Genomic DNA, 9,720 nt, shown 5'->3' with positions numbered 1-9,720 from the left:
GGCTGGGGCCCACCCCGCTGCCTTCAACTAATAAAGAGACCGGACTTTGCACACTTTTCACCAGTTTTATTGGAAAGTTCCCCCTTCCCTAACACCCCCCTCCTGCGGGCCCAGGCCCTGGGAACAGCCCCATGTGCACACCCGCTCCTGGCCCTGCGTATGATCCCCTGCAGCCCCCCGGGCCCCCTGCCCTGTCCCCAGTGCTGGGGACACAGGGACAGCCCGTGCCAGGCCCAGGCCAGGCACAGCCCCTGCAGCGACAAACTGGGCTGAAGTAGCAGAGCCGGGGCAGGGGGGCCATGAAGGACCTTCCCCAGTACCTCCCCCCATCGTTCCCCAGCACCCCTCAAGTCACACCCCAGCCCCCCATAACGGCAATAAATAATCTCACACTCCCCCAGCCCCACAGCAGGAGCAGGTGCCCACAGCCTGGCCCCACAGCCTGGCCCCCCAAGATGGGGAGCTTCTCCATATCCCCCTGAGCCCCCGGGATGGGGGGCAGCTCCGTATCCCCCTGCGCAGGGGAAGGGGCTGGCAGCACCCACCTGGCCCCCCACACCCCCCGGATCCGTCCCTCAGAAGCGCAGCTCCCTCAGCTTCTGCCTCAGGTAGTGCTTGGCCTCCTCGATGCCACTCACCTTCTCCAGCTCCGTGTAGGGCAGCTGTGAGGGGAGAGGGAGGATGTCATAGCCATGACAGCATGTTTGGCCCCGCTGCATCCCCAGTACCTCCAGCCCCCAACCCCCTCCAGCCTTCTGTGGGGGTGGGAGGAAGAACCAGGTCGCAGATCCCTCCCTGGAGAAGGAGGTTCCAGCCGAGGGGATGGATGGAAGTGTGGACAGTGGCATGGGAAGTGTAGACAATGCCCAGCTCCAGGCTCGTCCAGCCTGAGCTCAGCCCTGGACAGGTGGTGCAGGCACACAGACAGAGGAGTCTCCAGCCTCACCCCACCATTGTGCACCTGTCAGCACCCTCCAGGAAAGGTGGCAGGGTTCTGGGGAGACTGAAAACTGTGGGTCCAACAGCCCTGAGGGCAGCACCAGCACTCACAAAGCAGCACTGAGGGTCACTGACCAGTGCTCCAGGCACTGGCAGTGCAGAGGGATAAAGGTTCCGAGGGGTTCTGAGGGCTGGAGCCCCTCAACCCACAGGTGAGAGCTGGGGGTGTTCAGCTGCAAAGAGAAGCTCTGGGGAGACCTTTTAGTGCCTAAATGATCTCCAAGAGAGACGGAGAGGGACTTAGGTCAAGAGCCTGGAGGGACAAAACAGTGTTTCCCAGTGCCAGAGGGCAAGGTGGATGGGATCTGGGGCAGGAATTGTTCTCTGTGAGGGTGGGCAGGGCTGGATGGGATCTGGGGCAGGAATTGTTCTCTGTGAGGGTGGGCAGGGCTGGCACAGGGAGCCCACAGCAGCTGTGGCTGCCCCCGGATCCCTGGCTGTGTTCAAGCCCAGGTTGGATGGGGCTCGGAGCAGCCTGGGACAGTGGGAGCAGGGACTGGCACTGGATGGGTTTAAGGTCACTTTAGGGGGGTCCCTGCTGTGCCTTCTGCAGGAGGGACACAGACAGCCCTGCCCAGCCCAGTCCAGCCCCAACACCAGCTCAAGGGAGAGCTGGCCCTGCTCCCGGCCCAGCTCCCAGGTGATTTCTCAGCAGTCACAGGACTCTGGAGCTCTGCACAAACACGGGGCTCTGGGCTGCTGAGCTCCAGAATGAGCTGTGGCTGGCACGGCCTGGCAGCAGCAGGGGGTGAGACAGTTTGGGAATGGCTGTGGGATGGCACGGTGGAAGCTGTAATCCTGGTCCTCTCTGCATGTGCAAGAGTGAACAGGACTGAGGGCTCATTTCCAGAGCCATTTTCCTCAGAAAAAACTCATCCTCAGGCTAAAACCACCCACAAACACGTGGGAACTGCACGTCCTAAACCAACACCTGGACTTTGCCAAAGGAGCTGCAGACCTGAGGGCTCTTGCAGACCCAGCACTCAGAAGGGAACTGCTGGGGTTGGAACCAGGGCAGGCAGGGCTCTGGCACAGGAAGGTGAACCAACCTCCCTCCTGCCCCCTCGGCACATGTGTCCCCCCCACCTGATTTCACCCTGAGGCCCCACAATTGATGCCACCACTGTGGCTGTGTCTGCCAGCCTCGGCTGACCACCCTCCCCTTCCCCTTGCTCAGACTGGGTCTCAGCTCACAGGACAAACTGTCCCTTGTCTCTGCTTTCCATCAGGGCTGGTGTCACCCATCAGCTGCATGGAAAAAGTCCTGCATGGGGTGGGGGAGGGCAAGGAGACATGAGGATGAGTCATCCCTGCTTCCTCTCACAGGGACAGGAGTGTTTACACTGGGGATGCCAGGTCCGGGCCCATCCATCCATGGGGATGCCAGCTCACAGCCCCTCACCCACTGAGTCCCCTGGCCCTGAGGAGGTGGGGCAGCCCCCACTTACCTGCACCAGACAGTATCCCAGCAGCCGCAGGTGCCGGTCCCTCATGGCCCGGGAGCCCACCAGGATGTCGGAGTTCTGGCAGTAGTGCCACTTGTCATTGACCGACAGCACCACCCTGGCCAGGGAACAGCAGGAACACAGGGTCACCCCGTGCCACAGTATCACCCACCCCATGGACCCTGCTCTCCAGCACCGTGGCAGCTGCACAGGAGCACCCCAAGTGACCCCACACCCTGCTGGTGGCAGGGACAGCTGGATCCAGCACCCCAGGACAATGGGGACACGGGCAGGAAGGGGCCAGGGCTGTGTCTCAGCGAGCAGGGGCCCGAGGCAGTGCCAGGGTGGCTGTCCTGCTGGAAGGGCCCAGGCCATACCCGGGGATGTGGCCCTGCTCCCTACCTCTGGATGTCCTCGGCACCCTGTGGCCCTTCACCCGGGCCCCGCTTGGGGCTGGGCCGGCACGGCGAGCCCGGGGGGCCGGCGTCCTCGCTGCCTGGGGGGCTCCGCTCCTCGGGCTGCTCCTGCGCCTGCTCCCCCTGGAAGCAGCCATGTTCCTGGCCAGGGCAGCCGGCAGCCTCCTCCTCCTCCTCCAGGATTTTGCCGATGGGGAACTGGAAGAGGGAGGCGGTGGAGGTGCGGGGGGAGCAGTCGGGGGTGCTGGGTGGCGGCGCCGAGAGGCACTCGGAGGGGCTGCTGAGCGTGGAGCTGCCCGGGCTGGCCAGGGACGGCTCCTTGCTCAGCCCGCAGAAATAGTCCGAGGGGGGCTGGAAGCAGGGCCCCCCCGGGGCCGGGCAGAGCGCCGGCAGGAACCGCCTGGCCCGGCCGCTCTCCCGGGGGCCTGGGGGGCTGCTGGGCGTCTCTGCAGCAAACGGGGCAAAGTCCTGCAAATCTGAGGTGAGGGCGAGGACGCTGGACTGCAGGGACATGGTGACGGGGGATGTGGCTGGGGGTGCCCTGGAAGCTGCTGGAACGCGTGAGAGAGGCAGCACCGTGCCTGAGCGGTTGATCCACAGCAGGAAGTCTGCAGGAGAGAGAACAGAGATCAACAACTCGTGGCACATGGGCTCCAGAACTCTGTGCCCCATCTGGGACTCAGAATCAGCCAACAGGCACAGGGGAACCTCCCCGTTCAGCAGTGGGAGGGCTCAGGAAGCTTTGTCCCAAAGGCAGTGTCACATGGAAGGCAGTGACAAAGCAACCAGAGCTCATTCTGCCCCCAATAACCTCCCACCCTCCGCCCCCAGACCCCATGGGGCAGCCCTCTCCCCCGCCAGCCCAGGGGGTTACCTGTGCAGTACCCGGGGGGCAGCACCTCGTCCTGCCGGTAACATTCCTCCCCCACCAGCTGCCGCAGCGCCTCAGCCACCAGCCCCTTGTAGCTGCAAGGAGGGGACAACCATGGGGGCACTGAAGGGGCTGGCATGTCCCCCCAGCACTGCTGGTGCTGAGTACATCAACACAGAGATGGGAACCCCCAGGACTGAGAGGCACCGGGATGGAGCTTTGGGCTCTGCTGTTGTGAGTCAAGAAGGGCTTGGCCCCACATCCTTTTGCAGAAAAGCTCCTTGCAGAACTGGGACACCAAATGCCCCCCAAAAGGGCTGCTCAGCTCTGGCACTACTGCCCAGGGCAACGGGGAGTCCCCATCCCTGAGGGAATTTAACAGCCATGTGGATGTGGCACTTGGGGACATGGGCAGTGGTGACCTTAGCAGTGCTGGGGGACAGGTGGACTCAGGGGCTAGGTCACCCAGCATTGTTATGACATCTTCATCCAGATGTGCAGTCCCTTCATGCATGCACCCTTCCTCCTCCTCCTCCTCTGCCCAGGTCCTGCTGGGGAAATGGGATGTGCAGGATGCATTTTCATCATCTGCTTTTGCTCTCCTCATTTTCAGTCTGAAAGCCTTCGCCTGTACGCCAGTCTCCTGACCTCCTGGTACCCCCTGAAATGCTTGGGGTGTGGTGAGGCTGGAGTGGCAGAGTGCACTGGCTGTGAGAATGCCTTGGCAAGGCAGCTCCTGCCCCCAGCTCTGCCCCTCGCTGCTGGTAACTCTGGCTGGTCTTGGAGGCGTTTCCAAACCAGTTCTCCCTGTGTGAATATCACCTCTTCTCCACTGAGGTCTCTGAGGCTTTCCCAACCCAATCAATTCTGCAATTCTAAATGATTCTGTGATTCTAGAGTGGCACCTTGCAGGTTCTGGAGCTGCCATGGGGGCCTTCATCCCGGCACCACGTGGGATCCTGCCACAGTAGGGCACAGACCTTGTCCCCTGCTGCGAGGGACAGCAGGATGTGCTCCTTCCCCCTCGCCCCCTCACCTGTACTTCCTGTTGGCCTCGTCGGCGGTCAGGGCGTGCTCGAACATGAGGACGCGGTAGCGCGGGTCGAGGCGGGGCCCGCTGTACTCGCGGAACTCCAGCTCCACAGCCGCGTCCAGCAGCGACAGGTACCGGCGCACGATCAGCGCGTAGGGGCTGCCTGCGGGGCAGCGCACATGGAGCTGGCGGGACGGGCACCCCGCACCAGCCACGCTGCTGGGACCACCCCTACCCCGGCTGGGAGCGCCCCGGCCACGGCCCAACGTACTCATGACATTGCTGATGAAGCCGGGGGAGAAGACCTGGTGCAGGACAGTCTGCGGGAAGTGGCTGAGCTGGAACATGGACATGAGGATGTTGACGGTGGCCAGTGGTGAGCTGCCAGCCTTCTGCTCCAAGATGGCCTCCAGTTTGGGGAAGAGCTCGCCGTGGATTGGAGGGGCGGTAGTTCATCCGGCTGAAGGGGAACACCAACTTCTGGATCACCTGTGGCAAGAGAAGAGTGTGGGGCCAGGAGTGGGACAAAGGACAGGCTGGGGCCACCTATCCAGTGCCATGAAGGGACAGGAGCTCAGAACCCACCAGGACTGGGGCATGGCCCCTGGAATGCCCCCCCAGGATGGAAAAGGCTCCTCTGCCCAGGTGTGCCCACAGACAGAGGTGACCCCACAGGTGAGGCGAGCGCTCACCTTGCTGTCGAGCTGCTCCCCGCGCTTCAGCAGGAAGTTGGCGATGGTGTCCAGCAGCCGCGGCTCGCGCAGCCGGTGCCGCGCCACGTACTTGGCAATGAGGGCCATGGTGTAGGGGGTGAGGTTCTCTGCCTTCCGGGGCAGCCACTCTGCCGAGCCAACACAGCAGGGACACCGTCACAGAGGCAGCTCCGTCCCCACCCCACGTCCTCTACAGCCACCACAGCCCAGGACAGGGCTGGACAGTAACGCCAGTCCCAAAAAACACAAAAGCCAGGCAGCTTCTAAAAACCCTCAGGTCTGGGTCAGGGTGAGAGGCTGAGGCAGAGTCCTGTCATGCACAGCCAGAAGGCACAGATGGAGCGCTGCTGGAATATGCACAGGTGGGGCCTTCTGCAAAATCCCACCAAACATCTACAGTGTCCAGCCTGGAGGCACTGTGGGAAAACAGTCTCTGAAGGAATGGGGGGCTCCTGGTCCCTGCCAGTCACTAGAGTAACAGGGGGCTCCCAGCCTGTCAAAGAGCTGGGCTGTCGAATGACAGGATGGCCATGACACAGGGCTCCTTCTGCTCCAGTTCTGGGGCTCAGCAGGGGCCCAGCTGAGGCCGCCACCACCCAAACATCCCCAAGGCCAGGGAAGGCATCTGCAGGGCTGCCCCCACCCAGCCACAGGCCCCCATGTCCTGTGCCTGACCAGAGCCCTGCACCCCCCGTGTGGAAGGCAACCGCTGGACCCCATCTGGGCACCCCTCACCTGCCATGCTGCGAATGAAGCGCTCCTGCCGGTTCTCGTAGAAGAGCTGCGAGCTGAAGATGGCCTCCAGGGCCTTGTTGTTGGCCTCCTGGGCACACAGGGCCAGCATCTCGTCCAGCAGCGCCAGCTCGTGCTCCCTCATGGCGCTCACCTGGCCCAGCGTGTGCCGCACCAGGCGCAGGATCTTGCGGTTGTTGATGAGCTGCTGGTCGGAGGCCGCGTGGCCCTGCAGCGCCTGCGCCCGCAGCCGGTAGTAGGAGAGCAGCAGGAAGAGGGTCTGGGGGTGCCGCTCCTTCTCCAGGTGCCGCTCCAGGCTGCTGAGGCAGGACTCCACCAGCGGGTGGGGGCTGGAGGGGTGCAGCCGCATCACGCTGCTGAACACCATCGACACGTCCTTCTGGTTGAAGCGGCCCAGGCGGCCTGCGGGACTCGTCCTCCAGCACCCGCACGAGCGGCGACTCCCCCGGCAGCCCTGCGGGGGAACGGGCACAGGCCAGCTCAGAGCCTGGGCATGGCTCAGCCCCACAGGGCACACCTCAGCTCCGTGGCACAACCACCGCTGGAGCTCGGGCTGGACACCACTGCCGTGACTGGATGGATGTGCTGGGTCAGTGACCAAACCCAGAAGGGGAATGGGGGGGGAAGGCAAAGCACTGGTAGAACATCAGAGCATCCACACCGTGGAAAACACTGCCTGGAGCTGTGGGGGCATTCCCATCCATCCCACTGCAATGGGAGCCCTGCAGCTCACCCGCAGTAGCAAGGTTCATTTCTTAGGTCTCAAACATCTCAAAGACAAATAATTCATAGAATCCCAAAATCTCACACTGTTTTGGCTTGGAAGGAACCTTAAATCCCCATCTGGTTCCAGCACTCTGCCATGGGCAAGAATATTTTCACTAGACCAGGTTGCTGCTCCAAGCCTTATCCAACCTGGCCTGGAAGACTTCCAGGACCTCTGGGAACTCAAAAAAACTCATCTCAAAAAGTTAACAAAAAGAAGTTGTGGTTGGAAAACAACTATGACATCCCACGTGACCAAACTAAACCCTGTTTGTTCCACCAGGGACTAATCCTTTGGCTTTTTTGACCTTCTCCTGTTTCTCAGCTCAGCTTTAGCTGCTGCAACCTGGCTCCCAGGGAAACACTTCCCTGCAGCTCAGGGACGTGTTACCCAGCCTGCACACAGGCTCAGTGCCCTGGCTGTCAGGAGGGATCTCCTCAGCAAAGGCAGAGAGCACTGGGGGGCCCAGAGCTCCCCATCATCCCGGGATTTGGGCGGGCACAGGCCGCAGGGCAGCGCAGGGCCAGTCACTGCGGGTTATTGTTAATCAGAACTCAGGAGGGGAACGTGCAGAATTGGTCTGAGCAGCCACTTTGTTCCGTAAAAAGGCCTCAAAAGAAAGCTGGAGTTTGTGCTAATGAGGGACAAGGGGACAAAACAAAGTGGGGGGCACAGCAGCGCAGTGGGGGGCCCAGCACGGGGAGCCTGGCGAGGGCAGCGGCGCCGGCAGCTCCGGCTCAGTGTCAACAAACACCCGGCGCCGGGCAGAGCCGGCCCCCCCACCCCGGCAGGGGCTCGAGTTACTGCGTCAACCACGGCCGGGCGGCTCCACCGAGCCCTGGCCCGGGAGGCTGCGGGGAACGGGAAGGAGAGCAGGATCGGGAGGGGAGCCGTGCGCTGGAGGGCAGGCACCCACCAGATCGTGGAATCCTGGAATTGTTTGGGTTGGAATGAACCTTAAAGATCATCCAGTCCCATCCCCTGCCATGGCCAGGGACACCTTCCACTAGGCCAGGTTACTCCAAGCCCCGTCCAGCCTGGCCATGAACACTTCTAGGGATAGGGAAGCCACATCTCGCCTGGGCACCCTGTGCCAGGGCCTCTCCACCCACTCAGGAAGAATTCCTTCCCAATATCCCATATAACCCTGCCCTCTGTCAGTGGCAAAACCATTCTCCCTTGTCCTGTGTCCCTCCAGGCCCTTGTTCAAAGTCCCTCTCCAGCTCTTGGAGCATCTCCTCTGGGCTAGCTCCAAGTCTTTCTGCTGTTGGGCTTCAGAGCTGGAAGCAGCACTGCAGGTAAGGCCTCACTGAGTGGGGCAGAGGGGAAGATTCCCCCTACTGCCCCGTTATCCACTCCTCCTTGGATGTAGACCCCATCCCCTTCCTCGCAGCAGAACCTGCAAGGTCATCCAAGCCCACAGAAGGCTCAGGGATGGAGCCTTCCCTGGGACACAGCCCCTCAGGATGCAGCCTGCCCAGCTCAGCACCCCAAGGAAGCTGCACAGGAACCCAAAAACCTCAAACCCTCTCTCCCACACAGTGGGAGACAAACACCTGCTGACATGGGGCTTGTCCCCTCCAAGAGTTCAGCCAAACCCATGGTCTCCCCCATCGATGCTCAGGTGTTGCTGGGTTCTCAGGGCTTGGAACTCAAGCTGGACCTAGACACGGCCCAGGAGTGGCTGATACACATCCTGCCAAGCAGGGCTGCCCAGCATCGACCTCCTGCTCAGCTGGAGACACTAAGTGCTCCTGCCCTGGAGGAGCAGAGCATCCCTGCTGAGCTGAGCCCCCCAAGCCCTCCTGCCCACCATGGTCACAGCCCCGTCCGCCACAAATCCAGCACTACATAACTCCCCAGAACCAGGCCCTGGCCGCTGCTTGCAGCGCTGTGCTCCCCGCCCTGCCTCAGGACCCCGGGGTGGCTCACCCAGCGCAGCCGCTGCATACAGGCAGTTGACGATGCTGAAGTTGTCGAACTTGGCGCAGCCGCTGACGATGGCCTGGCAGAGCACGTGGAACTCGGGCTGCTCCAGCACCTGCCCTGCGGGCCCACGGCTGTCCCCAGCCCCCATGGGTGGCCCTGGCTGCTGCTGCAGGAGCTGGCCCAGCTTGTGAAGCGCTATGGGGTAGTGACTAGCCGACACCTTGCCCGGTTCTGCGTGACCCAGCGGAGCACCTCGCCCACGCTGCGTGAGCGCTCGATCAGCCGCTTCATGGTGAAGAAGGTGTCGTAGCTCATCTTCTCGTGGATGAAGTTCCAGCTCTTCCTCTTGCCATGGGCCCGGCCCCGGCCGCCGTCCGGGTGCACGGTGGGCAGCAGCCAATGGCCGTAGGGGTCCAGGGGCAGCAGCAGCCCGCGGCCTGGCCTTGCCGGCGCAGCAGCAGGCGGGGAACATCGCGGCACCGCGGCGCTCACGGGCAGCCGGGCCCCGCGGGCCCGCCCGGGTCAGAGCGCGGAGCCATGGGCACAGCAGCGGGCACAGCATGGCGGGGGCGGCACGGCGCGGGGGCCTCCGCGGCTCCTGGAGGACCCTGCGGGACGGACCGGTGGGGGCGTGACCGGCGGGACCCACGGAGCCGGCGGGGGCACGGGCGGCCGCGGACACTCCCCGACCGGGCAGGCACTGCCCCCACCCACCGGGATCCGCGCCCCCGCCCGCACAACTCGCCGGCACCGGGCCCGCCGCCCTGCCCCGCCCACGTCCCGGCCAGCTCCATG

General features: G+C 63.2%; 1 protein-coding gene across 1 annotated transcript; it reads right to left on the bottom strand.

Moving 5' to 3' along the window:
* Positions 1–51: 51 nt before the first annotated feature.
* Positions 52–9,438, bottom strand: FASTK (Fas activated serine/threonine kinase; the record flags this gene model as incomplete). Its single annotated transcript, XM_033067098.2, is given in 12 exon segments — positions 52–662; positions 2,448–2,562; positions 2,847–3,468; positions 3,735–3,826; positions 4,768–4,927; positions 5,036–5,198; positions 5,200–5,253; positions 5,457–5,605; positions 6,213–6,633; positions 6,635–6,684; positions 8,929–9,156; positions 9,159–9,438. Coding segments are annotated over 12 exon segments (2,421 nt in total), but the record flags the coding sequence as incomplete, so codon positions are not given.
* Positions 9,439–9,720: the final 282 nt, after the last annotated feature.

This window comes from Catharus ustulatus, chromosome 1 (genome assembly GCF_009819885.2).
Source record: "Catharus ustulatus isolate bCatUst1 chromosome 1, bCatUst1.pri.v2, whole genome shotgun sequence".
Lineage (NCBI taxonomy): Eukaryota > Metazoa > Chordata > Aves > Passeriformes > Turdidae > Catharus > Catharus ustulatus.
Note: the sequence above shows the minus strand (reverse complement) of the source record. Positions and strands in the feature narration are given on the sequence as shown.